Source organism: Mus caroli, chromosome 1 (assembly GCF_900094665.2).
Source record: "Mus caroli chromosome 1, CAROLI_EIJ_v1.1, whole genome shotgun sequence".
In the NCBI taxonomy this organism is placed as follows: Eukaryota; Metazoa; Chordata; class Mammalia; order Rodentia; family Muridae; genus Mus; species Mus caroli.
This window is the reverse complement of record NC_034570.1, coordinates 85,625,074-85,646,150: the sequence shown is the minus strand read 5'-3', so window position 1 is coordinate 85,646,150 and position 21,077 is coordinate 85,625,074. Positions and strand designations below refer to the sequence as shown.

The window sequence follows — 21,077 nt, the reverse complement described above, 5'->3', positions numbered from 1 at the left end:
TTGGCCTTCTGTAGAGGGTTTGGTCAGGATGTCTAATGGGCTCTGTACCTGGTAATGTCTACTCCTGTGTTTGATAGGCTCCCCTTCCCACATCCACACTGTGCCTGCCAAGCTGGGACATTGCCCTTAGAGCAGAAGCTTGCAAAGTCACAAGGGGCCTAGATGTTGAAGCAGGGGATGAAGACGAAGGGGGACAACTCACCCGTCCATCCCGAGCACAATGCTTGGCACACAAACAGGCTCAGACAAGTTCCCAGCACAAGTCATTGAAAGCCTTATTGGAACCGCCAAAGGTGTGAATCACTAACAACAAAATGACTCACAGCAGGGACTGCTCAGCAGGGTGAGGAGGCTGTCTGTCTTGTCTGCTTCTATGTCCTGATACCCACACGGGCTTCCTGGGGAAGGTGGTCAGCCTGCAATGCAGTGCAAGCAAGGGCCCGGGATAAAGAACACAGGGTGAGGAGAGAGCAGAGAGAGGGGTGGGCGAGACAGGAGAAAAAACCTGAGTGCCATTGTCAGGGATTAGCATATTCTGGTGAGGAGGCTGAGCCTCTGTCTGGACCATGAGAAAGAAGGTCTGAAAGAGGATATGTCTGGTCAGCGCAGTGGCACTGGTGTCTGGACATGTGGCTCTGGGGACAGAGATAGTCGGTACTTCCTTCCCTGGATGGCATGTGATTAGCATTGAATCCAGGCCACACTTGGACCACTGTGGGCTCCTGTCCTGGGTGGGCCTGCACTCCTGGGACCTTGTACCCTTGATCTGTGGAGTGAAGCCTGACTTTGAAGGGGGAGTGAGAGAGGGGTGGTTGGGTCCCTGTGAGCTCCAGGATGACCAAGGAGAGCTCTGGATCTTTCTGCCCACCTCCAAGACATCTGGTGATCTAGTACTTAAGTCACTGGGGATTTAATCAGTAGTATTACACAGGAGGCACCCATGAAAACCCTAATGAGGGGCCTGGTGTAGATGCAGGGCTGGGATGGCATGTACCTCAACGGGGTGCTTTCGCTCTACGCCCCTCCCCGTACCTGCCCTACTTCTTTGTGGGTGTCCTTGATCCACAGAGTGGATGGTTAAGTTAAAGCCTGAGTGCCAAGTGCTGTGCAGGTGACTGAGCTCAAGGAGACCTCGGGTTTAACTGGCCAGTCAGAGGACAGAGGGCAGAGGGCAGTCTATGATGGTGTCAGAAGTGCTTCATCCTGTGAGGCTGAGCCCTAGCCACTACCCCTGGGAAGCTAGTGTTAGAACAGGTGAATCCAGAGGGTTAAAGTCATGCTTGCCACCCACAGCTGAGCTGAGTGAGAGAAAACAGTTCCTACAGCTGAAGTCTGGCTTTAAACGCAGAAGAAAGCAGCGATGTAAAGTAGCAGAGCCACTGCAGGAAAATAAGGTGGACGCTCCTTAAAGGTTCGTGTAGGGGCTGGAGAGATGGCTCAGCGGTTTTAAGAGCACTGATTGCTCTTCCAGGGGTCCTGAGTTCAGTCCCCAGCAACCACATGGTGGCTCAACCATCTGTAATGGGATCTGATGCCCTCTTCTGGTGTGTCTGAAGACAGCTACTGTGTACTCATATACATTAAATAAATAATAAATCTTAAAAAAAAAAAAGATGCGTGTAGAATTAGAGCTAGAGCCCACAGCCCTTCTAGAACAGACACCACAAAAAGGATACCAGAGGCCCAGACAGATGGACCTGCACCCTGCTGACGGTAGCATTGCTCACAGTGGGAAGGCAGGTCAGTGGTCCATGGAGGGAAACCCAGTGAGTGGTGAGCGACGCGTGGTCCCCCGCAGGAGGGACTGCTGCTCAGCCATGCTGTGACATAGGAGGACCTCTGGGACACTGTGCTAAGTGGAATAAGCTGACAGATTCAGTTCAGTTCCCATGAGATTCCTAGAACTGCCGGATACACAGAGTCAGGGAGCAGGCTGGTGGCTGCCATGGCCAGGGAGAGTTGGTGTTTGATGGCGATGACAGTTTAAGAAGATGAAACCATTTTGGGGCCAGATGCTGGTAATGGTTGGGAATAGTGCAAATTCTGCTACCGAAACTGCACTTTAAGATAGGCAAAAGGGTAGGGTTTATGTTATTTATATTTTATTACAGATTGAAAATTGAAAAAAGACTGAAAGTCAGTGAGCCAGCCACACACACACACACATATCTCAAATGAGATGGACAAAACCACAAATTAAAAACAAAGGAAAAAATCAATGTGTGGGTTGGTTAAATATAAAAACATAAAATGGAATGTGCTGGCTGCATTTTGTCAACGTGACACAAACCTGGACATATCTGAGGAGGGTAAATCTTAACTGAAAGAATGCCTTTATAAGGTTGGCCTGTATGCAAGTCTGTCTGGATCAATGATGGACATGGGAGGGCCCAGTGCACTGAGGACAGTTCCACCCCTGGGCAAGGGTCATGAACAGTATATGAAAGCAGACTGAGCAAGCAGTAAGGAGCCCTTCCCCATGGCCTCGCATCAGTTCCTGCCTCCAGGTTCATTCTCTGACTTCCAGGAAGATGGACTACAAGCTGTAAAATGCTTCTCCAAGTTGCTTTGATCATGGTGTTTTATAGACAAGACTGTATGTTACCAGCCAAGGAGATGAAGAAGCAGGTGCCAGCCAGGGAGACCCAGTACTTTCTTGGACTTAGACAGAAGGTCTCGATTTCTGGACACTGTATTGGGAGGCAGAGGTAGCTGTTCTCCCTGCTTCCGGCCCCATGATATTAATAAGACAGAAACATCCTATCCTGATGCTATGGTGAGAGTGAGCCCTTATACACAAGTGGGAGGCATAGAGTTCATGATGCCGGATGCAGCACCTCTGCTGGGCACTGGGAAGGTGTCCGGCTATAACCCAACATGGCATATGCCCTCATGATGGATGTATGTGTGAAGGAACAGAATATCGGGTGTATGGCGGGAAGAAGTCAGACAGCTCAGGAGACAGATGTGCTGCCTTTAAAAAATAGACTCAACTCACTCTGGAGAGAAGTGGGGGCCAGAGAGAAGCACACCGAATCCTTCTGGGGCCCATGCCCCATGACCTAAGCACTTTCCACTCTTCATTAGCATCGCTCCCTAGACTTCCAGCTCATGAACCCTTTGGGGGTACATTCAAACCACACCCAAACCACAGCAACAGCCAACAGCAATAGCCAACAAATATGAAAATTTATAATGGACAAGTTCCCAGAAACTAGAACTTTTACCCAAAAGAAACAGTTTGGAAAGTTCTATGCCATTAAAGCAACCAACTCAAGAGTGGGAAACCTTCCCACACTACATCCCACCCGACTTGGGTGTACTGTTCGTTCTGGGTCTGAGAGGATCCAGGAAGCCCCTCTTCCTGATGCATGGCGAGCCCTTCCTTTCGTGTGGTAATTTTAGGGGGTCTTTGAACTCACCAAGCCAATGTCTTACCCTCAGGGACCAATCCGAGGGCTCCCAAGCCTGGCTTCCGGTTCTAGCTCTCAAGTGGCCTGTGGGGCTGGGTGCTCTGGGATACTGTGCAGTGGTGTGTGTGTGTGTGTGTGTGTGTGTGTGTCTATGTGCGCACATGTGTGCAGATGAAGTGGGGAGAAGGGAAATCTGGCCCAAGGAAGACGGATGCTGAGGAGCTTTTCCAGGCACCGGGAGTGGATTGACGTCAAAGCCTTTACTCCTGGTCTTGTGGGAGTCTTTTCCCACTCAAGCTTTGCCCTTCTCTGAGTCTCCTGGTTTCCTGTGTGTAGCCAGAGGAGGGGGAAGTCCCTAGAGCCCTGCCACTGGTCTGATAGGGCTATCTGGGCATCTCATGGCGCCTGCCTGCTGCATGTTCACCTCAGGTAATTGCACAGAGATCTCAATCACTGCTGTGCAAATAGCAGGTGTGGCTGGGCAGACAGAAAAGCCTCACCAGGCTTGGTATGACTTTCAGGTGACAGCTTCCCAGGGACAGTGGGATTAGGTACATGCAGAGCCCCCCGCCCCCCAACAACCATGCCCAGAGATGTCTGCATCACTCTGGGATTCTACTTCAAGAATGTGGGCACACATATAGACATGCCCTCCCACCATCAAGTCTTCGAGGAGCTAGTTGGTCAGGTCCTTACAGGATGATGTATGATCCAATGGGTGCTGGGCTGTGAGTGTTCTGTAAGCTCTGGTGTGCTGACCCTCTTTCTGAACCCATCACTGGCCTTGCCGTCAGAATTCAGCCTGAGACCCTTTGGGTAGAAATGTGCCAGTGTCTGCTCAGGTGAGAGTACCCACCCAGGACACTCTCTTGTCTTGTTACATCAATTAACTTATTGTTTTAATTATATTTATTTAGTTGTGTGTGGATTTGGGGTGTGTATTGCCATAGTGTGTGTGTAGATATCTGAGGGTAAATTTTGGGAGTTGGATCTCTTTACCACGTGACTCCCAGGGATCAAACTCAGGTCATCAGACTCGGAGGCAACTGTCTTCACCCACTGAGCCATCTCCTCCACCCCAACTGACTTTAATACTCTGTTTGCATCACGGTCTGTCCTATGTGGGCAGATGTGTATGTCTATGTGTACAAAGATGCTAACAGGCTATTTAGCCACCTGGCACCATCTGTGCGGTTGGTTACTCCTCTCAGGGGATCTGATATATTGTTTACCTAGGACCACGTCAACCCCCTGCAGCATGGCTTTGAGGGTCTGAGAGCTGGGTTAATGAACTCTCTGAGTCAGCAGGTCCATCTTGGGTACAGTGAGTCCTCAGTGGTCGGGGACTGTCTGGCTGGAGTGGCTGGATGATGACAGTGTAGGGATGTGGGCTGGCAAGTAGGTGGGCTTTTAGGAATGGGACGTGGTGAGGGGGACAGAGATACAGGGCCAGTTGTGTTATTCCTATTTTACAGGTAAGTTCTGTGAAGATAGAAATGGAACTTCTGCAGTTTATAGAGTGGGTACTGGGGTTATCTCCAAATTGAAGCCCCTCTTCTAAGCTCAGACTCAATTGCTCCCATCCCTAGCCACTAACACAGTGGAGCCCCTCACCCTGTCCCTTCCACGTTGGTGTGCAGGCTGCAAGCTTAGGGCTCCAGAGGGGTGCTGGCTTTCTGAGCCGCTTCGCCTGTCTGGAGATCTTCACTTGCACGCTCATATTCACACTGAGCACGTGCGCAGGTAGAATGTGCTCCTGGTGGGGGGTGGGGGGAGGGGGTGCAGCTGCACGCCGGGCAGCAGGCAGCGAGCAGCGTCCTATTTAAAAGTGCTCTCAAGACCTGCTCTCCAGGGGTCACGGAGGGGGCAGCCACTTCACTGACCTTGATCACTGTGTCCAACTCCAGCTGAGACTGCTCCGTGGTGTCTCCATCATCAGGATTGCTGGAAGTGGAGCTCATCTTGGGCAGAAGCACAGGCCCTCAAATAGTTTGTACCTGCACTCTTCAACACGTCTCTTCTTTGAGCCTCAACCACCCAGTACCTTCCTGTGTGCCTCCCCACACCTGTGTGCAGTACCTGGAGTCACTGTGCTGGTTCGGCCCGTTGAATTCACTTGCTCCTGAGCACCCAGATGCCCCACCTTGATTGTGGAGACCACACGCCAAACAAGCCCATGAGTGTTGCTGTGGCAACCAGGACGCTGAGTGCCCGGGTTTCCCTGGAAATAGGAGTAAGGGCTTGCTGTGAGGGCTAAGGAACACTGTTGCCCGAAGCGGTTTCCCCGGAGACCTGGAGTGAAGCTGACCCGAGGGAGGGACCAGCGTCTTCCTAGAGCCCCCGTTTACTGTTTAGGGAGACTTGTTTGCTTGCTGATCACACCCAGGGGTGCAGACCACAAGCCCATTCAAGGTCACTAACTGACTTAGTTCATGTGCCAAAGAACTTTGTGATCAGTAGTGAGATGTATGTCACAGATGTCTAAGGATTAGGGAGGGACGGACCTTCCCCAGGAACAAAGGTCTTCCTTTGTAGCAAAGGTTTCCTCTTGGAGCCTGGCAGGTTACCTGCTCTGCAGTGCCCTACTTAGACCGCATAGAGAAAGCATCCTTCCCCAGTTACCCTGTTGGTACTAATCTGGTTCATAAACTTACCAATACAGACTCTCAACCTACTTCTGAGACCTTCTGAACTCTGCTGCCGTCTCTGCACATTCATTCTGTAACCCATGCATATGCATACAGATAGAAAGATATATTCGCTGTGTGCTATGTGATGTCAGCGTTAACATTAGTAATTAAAGTTAGAACAAGAGAATCTGCCTTTACCTTAGGCCAGGCTACCCAAGCAGGTGGGACTAGATGTAAAATGTGTTATTGAAACTGCTAAATCTTGTAATGTTTCTTGTTAGTCAATAAATTTTGACACAGAAAACACAAGCACATTCATCTATTTTTTCTGGGCACAGTGTGCGCATGACAGAGAGGTTCCAGGAAGAAGAGGGCTGGTTCTCAGGAGGGGCCCCCCTGTTTCTTACTCAGGCATCTCTCCTGACCCCTATATCCAGTTTCTAGATTGTAGGATGGGCTCTACCAGTGGACAGCTGCTTTGCTCTGTCCTCCTCTGCCCTCTGAAAGCCCTTGACTTTGTTCACCAATCTACCCCTCCTGGCCATGTGCAGGAGCTTGAGACCCCCATCCTTGCACTCTGGATACTGGTTGGTGGGTTTGGGCCCTTATGTGGTCCGTGAGTGTAGCTTCTGGTCCAGGGCTATTGATGACAAGGAGAATTTTCAGTGCAAGTCCAGAGTATATTCTTCAACGAATCCTGTTAGATTGAGTATAGTGTGTCTCAGGAGGGCCTTGGCTAGGCCTGACCCCTCTCCTAACTAACAGGACTGTTGGACCCAGAACCCTGGACCTCCTGTCCTGCTGCAGTTGTCAAGGGCATACTCTGTCCCCACTGTCCATTCTCCCAGCATGTGACTGATTTTGCCCCTATCTGTGCCCACCTGTCTGTCAGACTGTTCAATACTTCTGCACTTGGAGGGAGACTCTTTTTCAGAGAGGCTCCTGCCATCATTCCTTCCTCCATACCTGGAAACTCACCAGAAACAGCCCCAGGACACAACAAACCCTGGATTCCCAATTCCCTGGAGAATGGTTCATAGCAGTTGTGGTACTCAACTCGTACATCATTATGACTGGCCTCAGGCATGGACACATTGGCAATAGTGGGAAGTCAGCCTTGGTACAGTGTCTGGGTTGTGATGATTCAGAACAAGTTCAGTGCACAGGGTCCACTTCCTGCTAGAGCCTACAGGGCATGCACTCTCGACCGCAAAGGGGCTGCAACCCAGACCAGACCAGCCTTGGCTGCCCTCAGGAGTCACTCTCTGTGAGCAATGGCTGCCGCCGCTGGACCTGTGAGTTCAGCCCGTGAGCAGTCCACCCTGTCTCTGGGGCATCCAGTCACCAAAGGGACAGAGATGACCACAGACAGCAAGTCAGATTCCAGAGCAGTTCCAGCCAGACAGGCTATCCCGGGGCTGGGAAGCAAGGACAGGGCATCACATTCCTTTGTGCCCTCCACCCTCTTCATGAGAGTTGTCCCTCACATGAACTGTGCTCGGGGGATGCCAGAGCCACTCCAGGGCCAGGCATCCGAGCTACTTCTGAAGCTGCATGACACCATCCTCATTCCTGACTGCTGAGTGAGGTGGTGAGGCCAGGGTAGGTGAGGCTGTGGGCACCTGGCCTGCTCACAGAAGGTACATACAGGATCCTCCAGGAGGACCTCTGACGTCCCTTCCCTATCCTAAGAAGGTTAGGGTCAGCGATGGCAAATTATGAAATTCATAAGGCGGGGGATGGATAAAGAAGGGAGCCCAGCTGTGTCTGAGGGGTCCAGATAAGGAGGACCTGAGGGGTTCCCTGGGCAGAGGAGAGCATCACCCTCTACCCACTCTGTGCTTACACGGACTACTCAGAGGATGTTTGGTGGGTGGTCCTGGATAGTGACTGCTGGGGTGGCTCAGGGAACCTCTCTCTAGGTCAGTTCTGTCTTCGTGGCAGGAGAGGGGCTGGGGCTGCTGGCCATTCACAGCTTGGCAAGGACCACAGCATAATGAATGAAATGAGGAAGGCCCAGCACACTGGATCTGACAGTGACTTCCTGGATACAACCGTACAAACATGGATGTCAACGCTAGCAGATAATTTAAACTCCATCAACATGAAATCATTACACACAGGAGGGCAATATTAAGAAAGAGAAAACAGAGCACATGGGTTGTTATGTGAGAAAATACTTGCAAGTCATCTATCTGATAGAGGAATCAAATCTAAACTATGTAAGAATTTCCTAACACTCAGCCATACAGCTCAATTTAAAAAAAATAAAAGAGCCAAGAATGGGAATGGCCATTTCTTTGTTGGACACATATAAACGGGCAGAAAGCCTTCAGAAATGTATGACCTTATTCAGTACTCGGGGGAAACTGCGAGATGAGCGTCACACCTGTTAGGGTGGCCACTGTGAAGAAGCTGATGACAGGGTGGATTAACTGGAGGCCTTGCTGCTGGAATGTGAAATAAGAAGCCACTTCAGTACAGGATGGCACTTCCTCAAAAATCAAACCCATGTCACGTGACTGGGCAATTCCACGGCTGGGTGTGTCCCCAGAACAGAAAACAGAGATGGAGAGATTTGGCTGCCATGTTCTGAGCAACCCTCATGTCTGCTGATGGGTGAATAGATAAGACTTATTTGGCCTGTCCATACAGTGAATGACTGTGCTGTATTCAGCAGGAGAGACGTTCCGACACATGTTGTGGCAGGGATGGACCTGGAGGACGTCAGGTTGAATGAAGTAAGCCAGCCACAACAAGACAGGACTGAGCAATTCCATCTACATGAAGTTCCTAGAGAAGTTCACATCTCCAGATAGAAGCACCCATTCTCCCCCATTCGGTGCTGAGGCTGGGGAGGAGTGGGGAGCTAGTGTCTCATGGCCACACCGTTTCTGTTTGAGAAGAGGAGTGTCTGGCAGGGCATGGTGGGGCATACGGAAAACTCAGGAGACAGAGACAGGTGGAGCTCTGTGAGTCCAAGGCTAACCTAGTCTACATAGTGAGTTCTGGGTTAGCCAGGGATACATAGTGTGACCATGGAGAGGGAGAGGGAGAGGGAGAGGGAGAGGGAGAGGGAGAGAGGAGAGTTCTGAAGTGGATGGTAGTAGTGATGGCTGGGCAATGTGAAACGTGCTTCCAGCCCAGATCATCCTTCTGATAGAGGCCTGAGGCCTGAGGTTGAGTAACAGAGGGGCTGTGGGAGAAGGTGAAGCCTGAGAAGGAAGACTATACCGCCATCCCTGAACTACACGGGCAGAAAAAAGGAGCAAAGAACTCAATGAAGGACAGATGGGAAGATGGTCTCCTCGAGTGGCCTTGATCCCCTCCTCCTCTATGGATGGATGCTGGGCAGGCTGCAGGAATAGATGGGGCCTAGCCTCCCTTTCTTGTAAAACCTTCCCAGATGGGGTCCACACTCTGATACTGCCTCTCCCCAGATCATGTGAGGGACCAGGGGAAGGTGTGAAAGCAGAGACTTCCTATGGCTTGAACCCTCTGTAGGCATGCCTATGTAGCTGTATGAGAAAGGGAAACAGCTAGAAAGGCGTAGCTCCAGCTCCTGCCTGGAGCCCCTCTGAAGTTCGTTGGTGATGCTGAAGTCCCTAGGAGCTATCATCCTGCCTTCCCCTCAGTCTCTGCTCTACCAGCCTTAAGATTGGATCTCCATCATTCCAGTCCCAGCAAACAGCAGCTCAGCTCCAGGCTGTCAGTTAGCTAGGGAATGACACTAGCCTTGCTGGCTCTGGGATACCCACACTGGCCTTGAAGACATCTTGTAGACTGGTCTTCCCCATAGTTCTGTCCTTACTGCCTAGGACAGCGGTTCTCAACCTGTGGGTCGGGACTCCCTCCTTAGGGGAGATGCCACCTCAGGTTTTCTCCTAAGAGACAGAAGGCAGAGAAAGGAACACGGGGTAGGATCTCCAAGCAGACTGGGCAGAGGCAGCATGATGTCTCCAAGGCAGCTGTAGCCATTAGATCCAGAAAAAAGCCCACCACGCTCTCTTGGAGCCTCCTGGGGGAGCTCAGCCACTGGTGCCTTGACCTAAGACTCTCTGCCCTGGAATCCAGGTGTGCTCTAGAGAGCTGGTAGCTCAGGGACTCACAATGTCTCTGTGCAACATCTGTGCAGTCTGTAGACAGCCATCGGGACATGTGTGATATGTTGAGGCAGTGGGGAGCCTACACCACATACTTACTGAAATCCGTTTCATGCACTCCGTTCAGACTGGAATGTCCCCCTCCCTGCCAGTCTCTCCCAGAGCACTTGAGAATTCCTGAGGTCTGGAGCCAGTGTTCTTGTCCCTGTGCTACACTGAGGGGTGAATCAATACGTTTGTGGTTTAGTCACCTTGTGAAATCTGTGGGCTCTGAGAACTATGCTGACCACTCTGGCTTCACTGTCTCCGCCATTTCGCCTGTTTTACAAATCAACACTCTCAGGTCTGCAGGGTGGCAGGCTTAGGTCTGCCCTGTGGGTCCCGAACACTGCCACCAGCTCCATTTTCCTCTCTCCACTGCATCCCTGTGCTGTCCTCATGTGTCCAAGCCGAGCTCAGGGCCAGCTCTTCACTGTTCACATCTATTCTGTCTGTTCTGAATGCTGACGTCAAGCCCAGATGTGGAATACACGGAGAGGACGAAGGGGGGGGGGGAGGACAGTGACAATGATGTCATTGTCCCAGCCATGGAGAACTCACTATGGCTCCTCACCAGAGGGACTAAGTAAGAAAGGACAGATAGCATTCTGGCCTGCCGGGCATACCAGATCACAGAGTGGGAGGGCAGCACAGAGGTTGAGAAGCTTAGGCAGCACCTTGCTTAGGGCCAGCGTGGTCTCATAGGTGACTTTAAGAGGCTCCCATGAAGCTGCATAGAAAAGCTGGAAAGCCCAGGTTCTGAGCAAGGAAGGAACTTCCTGGCCTGGTTGCCGAGGTGGCTTCAGAGATGGATTCTATAGTGCGGTGGGACCCACAGACCACAGACCACAGTGGTGGGGACACTGTGGGGTAGAGCATAGCAAATGCACTGTGACAGGTGGAGGAAGCCGGGCCTCTGGAACCTGAACAGCCTTGGGAAGCCATATTCTGGGCATCCCCATCACCAGAGCCAGGGCAGGCTGCAGGGATGCCTATCTCTACCCAAGGAGGTTAGCAGAAGGCCTGCTCACAGGTTGCAAGCCCCCATTTCCCCCCGCCAGAGGCTCTGAGCAGCCCCTCTAAGCAGGGCAGTTTTCCTACCCTGCCATCTGCTAACTCTGACTCAATGCTGCTCCCTGGGGATTGAGGCCATCGCAGTGTGGCTGCAGAGATGGCACCGCTAATGACGCTTGCTGGGCTGTCAACCTGTAGGCTGTTTGTAGACTAGAAACTGAACTGCCTCCTCTCACTGGGCCTCCTCTAGGGGCCAAGGGTCGATAGGGGCGGCTCCCTCCTGCCAGTCTGGACTTGCACAACTCTGAGCAGGGAGGCGGCACCGGGTAGGGCACCCACTGGCAGGTGTGGAGGGGTTTGTATGGTGAGACTTTCCAGCCGTGAGGCAGAGCCAGAGACTGCTTCTCTTAGAAGGGTCCAGCTCCTGGCCAGGTGAGCATTAGGTCTTCTCAGAGGGAGGCTGGAAGGATGGCCGGGCAGCCTGAGGGGCTGAGCTGGCCAATTATATGGATGGCCGCTGGAGGAGGGTTGATTTACACTGGTATCTGTGGAATGCAAAGAAGACACTGCCCAGGTCTGACCTGAGGGTGGCTCTTCTCCCAAGCTTCCTGAGCGAGGCCTGGGGTCCACACAGGGTCTGGCAGCCATGAGCTTCTGAGCCATGGGAAGGGAGGCGGGGCAAGGAAGACCCAGTTCACAAAGACACTGTGACTAGCTTTTGGGTTGGGGTGGAGTATGAAGCATGAGGTGCACACCCCCTCTTTCGGGTTAAGCCATTGTGTTTGGGGCCCAAGATTCAGGAAGGAGTAGAGCCTGAGGAGAGTGGTGAGTAGGGCCTCCGCCTCCTCCTCCGACAGCCCCCTGTGATACTCTTAATTGTTAGGTACTGACTCACCCCACTTCAAAGGCCTTGGCCTTGGTTCAGCTATTTAACCTGCTGCGAGAAGCCTGTCACTCTGGAACTCTGCCTGTGGAGAGCTGAGCCCTGCCTGCAGAACTGCTCCTCACCTGGGCAGGTACCTCTTCCTCCGAGCCAGTCTACACAAGCTCGAGAGCGGTCCCCAAGGGCCAGCGGGGCCCTGCTGCCTGCTGCTCGGCTCAGGGATGCCTGGCTCAGAGATGCCTGCTCCCTGTGTCTTTGCTCCAGACATGGCGGATCAGGTGCCTCTGTGGCATCACTACCTGTTGGCCATCCAGTCACGGGAGTCACCCCGTGTCCAGGACTACCAGAGAGCGGAGAATATCTTGCTTACGGTGCTGGAACGCGTCCATGCCTTGGACTCCCGCTTCATTGTTGACTATTCTCGAGACCTGGAGGCCTTCCAGTTTGCCCTACGTTCCTCAGAGGACCCACTGGATGTGGAGGTGCCCCTAGGGGTGGACTCGGAGGCTCTCCTGATCGAAGAGTCAGAAGCCACTGAGCCAGGGGATGGCCTTGCAATCTGTCGCCTGGGTGTCCTCAAGGAGTCATCTGGCCTGGAGCCATGGGTGACTGCTGACATCTTCAGTGTCTCCTCAGAGGACAGAGACAAGTGCTGTGGCCACCTTGTACCCAGTAAAGTCCTATGTGTCCTCAAAGATCTTCTGGTGGCTGCCATTGTACATTGCAAGCACCACAGGCTCATTCCACCAGGTAACAGTGTGGGGGGCGGGGAGGTACTGGACACAAGTGAGCAGCTGTCTGTACATATGTGTGACTGCTGTGTTTGAGTGCTGAGGGTATGGACTGACCCCTGTGGGCTGCATTCAGGTTCCTGGGTATGGATCTTCCCTGTGCATATGAATGAAGTGTGAGTTATCATTGTGTGCATGTGTCGGGGGGGGGGTCTGAAAACTAGGAGACTTACCTCTGGTCTGTGTGCCCCTAGCATCTCTGAGAAAGCAGATCGTGAGTCTCGTGTGACCCATTTCTGCACGGTGGTTTGGGGGAAGACCTTTACACGAGTGTCACTTTATAAATGTGTTAACGTTTAAGTCAAGCCAGCTGTTTTGTTGGCCAGCTCGCTTGCTGAGGCCTCTGGCAGGATTCCAGGAAGTCAGCCTGTTACCTGTTACACCCTGTTGTGGTGCTTGCACCTGTCCCCCTCTTCAGCCTTAGTCACAGTCTATCAGGTTGTGTGTGGATTTGGCCATGCGTCTGTGTCAGGATGCAAACACATCCATGTGAGTGTGTGTGGATGTGAATGGACATGAGTGTGCACGTGAGTACACACACACGTGAGCACAGGTTTCTATATAAACAGGCATGTGTGCGTGCCTGTTTTAAGTTATGGCTGAGTCACTAACTTGATACACTGAGCCCCAAATAGCTCTAGGCTGGGTATTTTCAAATGTGCCAGGGACCCAGCTTCAGTCTCTTGCCAGACATCTTGATCATGTTATCTGGGGTGTCAGATCCCCAGGTGGGTGGCATTCCCAGCATGGTCAGAAGCAGCTAGGTTCTTTACACAAAGATGGCTGGGCAGTGAGACCCTAATAGATGATGCTCATCCTCCTGGATTCAGCATCAGGACATCAGGTTCCTTGGAACTGGAGGCCAAAACTGAATGTCCTGATTTTGGGGGGAGGAGACAGACACAGGATGGTGGCAGATGCTACTTTCTCATGTGTTTATCTTCCCATGTCACCTTCCTGCTATTTGTACTGTGTCATCAGTGAGTGGGGTGGTTGCATCTTCCAGAGGGTAGTAACATGTCTGGGATACCTACTGCATGGAGTCCTGGTCTGGCTGCATGTCCTGGGTCCTGGGAGCCTGTAATAGTGGACTGCTATCTCATGCTTCCTAAGACTCTGGAAAATGGTGTCTAGCCGAACCCACAGCTGGGCACCTACGTTGCAGTCTGGGCTGCAGCATCCAGAAGGCTCTTGGGCTCTTAGACAGACTTCTAACACCAGGAGGGCAGCTTCTAGTGGAAGTCTTTCCCAGACCTGCTGGGCCAGGTGTCCTAGAGCGGAAGACTGACCTTTGGTGGCCAGAGGCTGTCATGAAATGTCTAGTGTCTTGCAGCTCCTCATGCTTCTTATCTGGTTATCCCTTGTACCCTCTAATGCAGCATGTGGCTTGGCATGACCATTTCTGTCTTCTTGCTTGAACTAACACAGCCATTGCCAGCTGGCCCTATCTCCTGCAGGCTCCTTACTTGGCTGAGGCACAGACCCACCTTTTAGAGCAACTAGGAGACTTCTAAGTTGTGGGCCATCAAAGACCATTCAAATCTCTAGCTCTCACTCCACTTGCATGGCCAGGTTGCCTCCTGGCTGAGAAAGGAGACTCCGCAGCATAGGCCCATTCCTGTTGCTGTGGCTGAACTGGGCCCATGGGAAATTCCAGGCATCGCTTCCAACACATCCCTTAAAAGGGAAGCTATTGCTGGTGACAGGGTTCAGCTATCCACTCCCTGGAACCGGTGAGACCAGCCAGGGCTGGCTTAGAGGTGGCCTGGTGAGAACAGGTGTGGCTGGCTGTCTTCCAGGCTGCCATTTCACAGATTAAAAAAAATGTGACTAGAGGAACACATAGGCATTTAGATGCTGATCTAGGAGGGTCCCTCTCCCCCCTCATAGAGAAACTGAGGCTCATTGGATGGAGAATCCCAAAGGTTCCCTAAGAGCTATCCTGAAGATAGTGGGTGCTGGCAGGATACACAAGGAGGCCTGGCTGTTTTCTGCAGACCGTCTTGCAATGGAGACCCCGCTACAAGGCTTGTGTTGGGGGGCTTTTGATCACACCCATCTTCCTGAGTGTTGGTTTTTCTGGCCTATGATACAGACATTCTTCAGTGGACATAGGAAGATAGAGTATTGGGAGAGGAGGTGGGGGATGGTTCCACCCTGAGCCTGTGTGATGGTGTGGGTGTCTCTGTTATCCCCCTCACTATCTCTGCTACTGCTTTGTTTCAAAAGGAAGAGCAACCAGCCATGCCACTCTTGAAATGTTCCCTCTTTGGCAGCCTGGAAATTGAGCCACCCAAGCCTGTATCTCCTCCCAGGACACCAGGGCCTTTCCCAACACAGACAGTTCTCTCCTGTAAACCTTATCTGGACTTTCCCAGGCTTTGCTGCCCAATCCCCTGCCTGTGTGGTATGAGGACCAGCGTGCACTCATGCATGCACAGGGTAGCTCTAGACCTGAGCTGTTAGAGAGGCTCTTAGTGTAGGGGGTGAGGTGGTTACAAGCTGTGATCAGGAGAAATCCAGCCTGGGTCCACTTCTTCTGTCTCTGTTTCTTCTCAGGTGAGCTGGGCTGTTATGTCTTTGTCCTTCCTGACCACAAGTGGCTGGAGGAGGGCTGTGAGTCTGCAGACTCTATAGGCGGCACCATGGCTAAAGCCTATCCTTACCAGAAATCAGTATCTAGGGGTTCAAAGTCCCTGGAATGCATTGCTGTGCCCAAGAGGACCCCACTGGTTTTCATTGAAGACGGAAGAGGTTCAGAGAGAAGCAATGGGATGTCTTTATCACAGTCCTCCAGCAAATGCAGGATCTGAGCTGCCCAGGGTGGTAGGGGTCCGGGCGAGCTTGAGGGAACTCCACCAGCCTAGCTCTTCAAACACCTGCTTTAAGCATGCTGGGACTGGGTCAGCACCATCCAGGCCTAATGCTTTTCTTTGGGACCAGGGCTCTCTCCTAGCTCTATCCAGCATGGGTGGAGCTGGGTTTTTTGTTGTTGTTGGAACATGACCACAAACAAAGGACAGATCCCACAGGTCTAGGAGGTGTGGGCAGTCTGCTCAGGCAACAAGACTGAGGGAGGGGCCTAGCAGAGAGAAGACTCATGAGGGAAGCTGTTGTTACAGAGGATGCTGTGGCCCAGCTCAGTTGGTGGGTTGTGTAATACCTCTGCCTAGATGGTAGGTAGAGGGGAAGAAGATTCAGGGAAGGGCATTAAGACGGCATGTATGGAATCCTAGACCAAGGCAGGGTTAGGCCCAGAAGAGGGGAGCTAGATTAATGGAGGGTTGTTGCAGGTTCACTGAATGCTGCTAACCTGAAGGAAGGGCAGATGCGTCTGTCTCTGCTGGTGTCCAGTGGCTGGAGGAAGATCCGCTTCAACGTTGTGCCTGTGGTGAGGAAGAAGCACCGGGTGCCTGCCTTGGAGGGGGCCCAGTTGAAGCTTGGATTTCCTGAGGGCATCTTGAGAAGAATTACCAGCCTCGGGGTGGACCTGGTACCAGCTAATGCCCAGCACTGGAGGTAGATGGCACTCAGGGACTTTGGGCCCCGAGAGAAGGGGAAACACCTCAAGGCTCCCTGAGCCTCATGTGGGAGGATCTGAGGGGTTCATCCGCTTCTGTCCTGTGGACATGTGTGTCATGCTGAGGTTTCTAGAACCTCTGGAGGAATTCTAGTGTTCAACAGCTCACAGAGAGCTGAAGGGAAGGCATAGCTGGGTCATCTTCTGCACAGGAGGTAGCCAGGAGCACAGAGCTGTTATGAGATATCTAGAGTGTTAGGTGATATCTGGAGGAGGCCCTTCACCAACATCCAGGTAAACACCAGCAGAGAGGTTGACTAAGGTCTCCACATAGTGAGAATGCTCACACCAATGAAAGTAGCTATGAGGTTTGCTAACACCCTTCACTTGGGGTGGCCTTGCCAGCTTACAGAGCCCCTCTCAGAATGTTCCCCAACCTGAGATGTTTCTGTGACTTCCCAGAAGCCTGTGAGTTCAGTGAGTGCTACTTGCTGCCAAATCAGTGTCTGTGGCAGGATGAAGGTACAGAAGCTGAGTCCATTTGAGACTAAACTGGGACTCAGGACCTGGGGCCTATCAAGTCTGATACCATTGACTGGCACATTGACTGGCATATACTTACAGGGTCACAGTGATTCTGCTAGGAGACTTACAAGACACATGCCCTAGGTGCTGCCATCTTAGAAGCAATTTTTCCTCATGAGTGACATGTAGGAAGTTGCCGTGCCATTTCTGAAACTTTAACAGAGCTCTGTGGGCCCCTACCCTGCCTCCTAGTGGACCCATTCAAGCAGAACAGAGCCTGTGCCAAATGTGCTGAGTAACCACGGGCCCACCTAGGCAGGAGAAAGGTAGGGCAGAGCAGAGCTATCTTATAAAGAAGAGAACATGAGCTTCCTGTAGCCTCACCGCTGCCAACCCTTTAGGACCGAGACCTAGGGATTGGAGGTCCTACCCTATTATGGCCCAGCAAGCACAGAAGTGAGAGCCTGTATTAAGCAAGGATCCTATACACATTACTCACCCACTGGCTCCCAAGGGGGTAAGCTTTGGTTTCCCTAATGAGCCTCAGAGTGGAGTCCATACCCCCTGCCAGACTGGGGCCCCACTGATCTCCCCTGTGTAAACAAAGGGTGGGCTGGCTGAGGTCTCCCCTAATCTCTGCTGTCTTCGATGGGGAGTCTGAAACCTGGATGTTCAAGCTAACAAACTGAACCAACTGCTGAGACACAGGGCATGAGGCCACAGAATGGCCACAGGAAGGGTGTGACCCGCATACAGGGCTCAAGAGGCTCTCTTTAGGACTGGGGCGCAGCAGCCACCAGGCCTTTTCTTTCTGGTGGTAAACAGGGTGCTGGGAACTGTGAACCCCAGTCCTGACAGCTGGGTCTGGCTTTCAGGATCTCCACTGGCTACCTGCTCAGTCGCCTGCTTGATGCACTAGGCTCCCTCCCTGGCCACCGCCTGGACAGCCTCTCCATTCTCGACCGCGTAAACCTAGAGAGCTGGCAAGGTGGCAGCCAGAACCATGGCCTAACTTTTGACCACCTGAAGGTATGCATGGTAGCTTACCACCTTGCTCTGATGCTCACATTTGCAACTAGATGGCAGAAGGTAGCAAGCCCCTGGTGTGTTCCTCATGCCAGCTCCCATGATAAGCAGTCATAGGTATTGGGAGGATTCCAGGTTCACCCGGGGATTGGCTCACGAGGGAAGTCTCGTAGCGTAGCACTGAGACATATTGGCCTGCCTTTGGCCCATTCCTAGACAGGCTATGTGGGAGCACCTGCAATCATGAAACATGATTGGGTTGGGCTATGTAAAGCCAGACCTCTCCCCTGCACGAGTCCTACCCACATCTGTGAACAGTCCTGGCCAGATTTCACTATGGACTGGAGCCAGCTGGGTACCCATGGGAGCACTGTCTCTCTTTCTATGCTCTCTGGGACAGAATTCTCAGGCACATCTTTATCCTGCTATGGCTTTGCCCTGTGTTGAGAAGAACAAGAAAGATGCAGGGGTAGGGTTCCGATTATCCCGAGTTCCCAGGACAGTAAGGGGAATCAGATAGGGCTATGAAGTCCTGGGACCCTCGTGGAGCATGTGTTCATGATTGACAGGACCCTCTGCTTGGTCCAGATGTTAGGAGATAGATGAGTTGACTTGACATTGGCTCTAGGGAGACTCCCCTGTGTGAACTTAGGCCATTCACTGCTTTCTCAGACCTCAGTCCAAGGTGGAGATCCAGTTTCCAGGGGTCACTGGTATCTGATACACAGAAAATCCTGATGCCCAAATGAACTGAGAGGAGCTGGAGGAGGAAAAGGGTCAGAGGGCACAGAAATGCAGTTTGCAGTTGGGTAATGGGGTGCGGGGAGGTATCTGGTAAGGGGCTTGGAGCAGAAGGGAGGAGGGATATCTGATGCTCTGCGGTGGGCCCTCTGGTCTGCAGAGAATGAACTCAGTGGAGGGGCATGAAGAAACACCGTAGGGTGGAGGAATTCTCAGATGTGAAGGCCATAGTCCTGAGGGAGTTCTGAAGTTCAGACTAAGGTTCAGCACAGAGTGTGATGAGAAGCCCAGAGGGGAGAGAGAGACAGAGAAGGAGATGGGAGCTTCAGCGGTGGGCAGCTGTAGGAGGGCACTCGGGATGTCAAGGAGGGGCTGGTGGAAGTAAGGCGGTGCAGGGCCGGTGGACTGGCAGGTGGGGGGCGGGAACTGGTCCAGCCACCCATTGACAGGTCCCGCCTTGTGTCCTGCAGACAGTGCTGCTGTGGGCCTCCACGCTATTCCCAGCACCAGAGGACTGGGCTGACCTGCAGGGCTCAGTGTACCGCCAGCTGGTGGTGCTGCTCTGCTGCCTGGCTACCAGGAAGCTGCCCCACTTCCTATACCCGGAGCACAACTTGCTGCAGGATGGTGGCCTGGACCTTGGTGCCATCTACCAACGAGTAGAACACTTCGCCAGCCAGCCCGAAGAGTCCTTACGAATCCATGTCACCCACCTGGGCCCCAGCCGTCCACCACGCATCGACAATGGTGTCAAAGCGCTACTGCAGCTCCCAGCCAGCGACCCTACCTACTGGGCCACCGCCTACTTTGATTTTCTACTAGATAAGGTGGGTGCAGATGTTGCAGGACAGAGTGGACAGAGCCAAGGTCCTCCCTGACCTCTCCCTCCCAGGTGAGGAACCCAGGGATGGCTGGACCTCTGGATGATTTGAGGTCACAGAGACATAAGTGCTACCTTAAGAGAGACCCCATGGGGGTTATACTGCTCTCTGGAATCCAAGGCAGAGTGCCCAAGATTGCCCCTGTGTTCCACAGAATTACCCTAAACCACACAGGACAAATGCCCTGAACCCTACTCCACCTTGGGGCTATGGCCTTCCCTGGACCTCATGGGTTCCATTTCCTAGACTTGGTTGGCATTCTATCGGCCATGACCTTTGGGACCTGGTGTTCTCTGGCCTGACGTTCAGAGCCCATTGCTTCCTGCAAAAGCCGGGACCCACCCCCATCCCAGGCCCAAATACCACCTTCAAGGCACATCTGACATTTTTTGGCCAACTCTTTCTTCTAGCAGCAGTGTCCTGGAGCAGACATTGTGGTACTGGGCATCTCCATTTTATTTTAGGAAGCTCTGCCTGCTGGGGAGCTGAAAACTCTCCACTACCCCATTTCTGGGCCAGATTGAGGGGCCTATGTCAAGCTTTCAGCAGATCTGTGCAGGCAGGGTAGGAGGATGTTGTACATCAGTGGGGTCTCCTTGGGAGTCATGCCTGTGTCGGGGATACATTGTGTGAGGCAGGGCTGGTGGAGGAGGGATGCTGGAGTGGTTCACCTTCATGGATACTGGCCCTGTGGTACCCACAAGTAGGAAATGCTTGAGACAGGCGTAGCCTGGCTGCCTGTGACCCTCTGTCCCTGCCTACTGCAGTTCCAGGTCTTCAACATCCAGGATAAGGACAGAATCTCAGCCATGCAGAACATCTTCCAGAAGACCAAGACCATGGGGAATGAGAACAGCTGAGCTGGGCTGGGAGATCCAGTGTCTACCTGTGGAGCTCCCTGGAACTTTTGGAAAAGGAATGGGGAACAGGGATGTCTCTTTGAGTGACTGGTGGAGGTACTTAGTCCCTAAGGACTCCTGTTCAAGAGATCACTGTGAGAGTCTAAGTATCCTGCCCTGGGGACTTGAGGCAGCTGCCATGTTCCAGACTGAGCTTGGAGTGCATGGGTATCTGCTTCCCAGAAACCCACTGATCCATCCATTTGATAGCCGAACAGGTAGAGCCACGAGACAACACGGGGGCTTGCTCTGCTTATGCTCCACACTACTCCTTGGGGTTGAAATACTATGTGTTCAAGGTTGAACACATTAATGCTCCAGTGTACCCCATGGAGAGGGTCCCCCTACTTTCTGTATCTCTCAGTGCAAATATAGACTCCCAAAACTATGAAAGGCTCATGTGCAAAGGATGGTTTCATTTCAAACCTTCTCCACTCTCGGGTAGAGACTGGACAGCCATCTCTACTCTGCAGAAGAGGGAATTCCATAGCTCCCCTTCCCCCATACCGGTCTTACCTGCTTCTCTGTCACTGGAGGAGTGTTCCCTGTTCCCAGAGTTCTGTGGTTCCCCATACGTACTTATTTAATCTTCTCATTAAAGGCTGTAAGCAG

General features: G+C 52.5%; 2 protein-coding genes across 2 annotated transcripts in view; one reads left to right on the top strand and one right to left on the bottom strand.

The window, feature by feature from the left end:
• Positions 1–5,374, bottom strand: part of Crocc2 (ciliary rootlet coiled-coil, rootletin family member 2) — a 57,890-nt gene extending 52,516 nt beyond the window's left edge. Inside the window, exon 1 of the mRNA XM_021176114.1 lies at positions 5,297–5,374. Within this exon, the coding sequence (XP_021031773.1) occupies positions 5,297–5,374 (78 nt within the window). The remainder of the gene's footprint in view (positions 1–5,296) is intronic.
• A 6,153-nt stretch (positions 5,375–11,527) lies between these two features.
• Positions 11,528–21,077, top strand: Mab21l4 (mab-21 like 4). The gene is made up of 6 exons (XM_021171425.2): positions 11,528–11,631; positions 12,083–12,832; positions 16,167–16,392; positions 17,794–17,947; positions 19,156–19,512; positions 20,334–21,077. Exons 2-6 carry the CDS (start codon positions 12,304–12,306, stop codon positions 20,424–20,426), a joined length of 1,359 nt encoding a protein of 452 aa, XP_021027084.1. The 5' UTR covers positions 11,528–11,631; positions 12,083–12,303; the 3' UTR covers positions 20,427–21,077.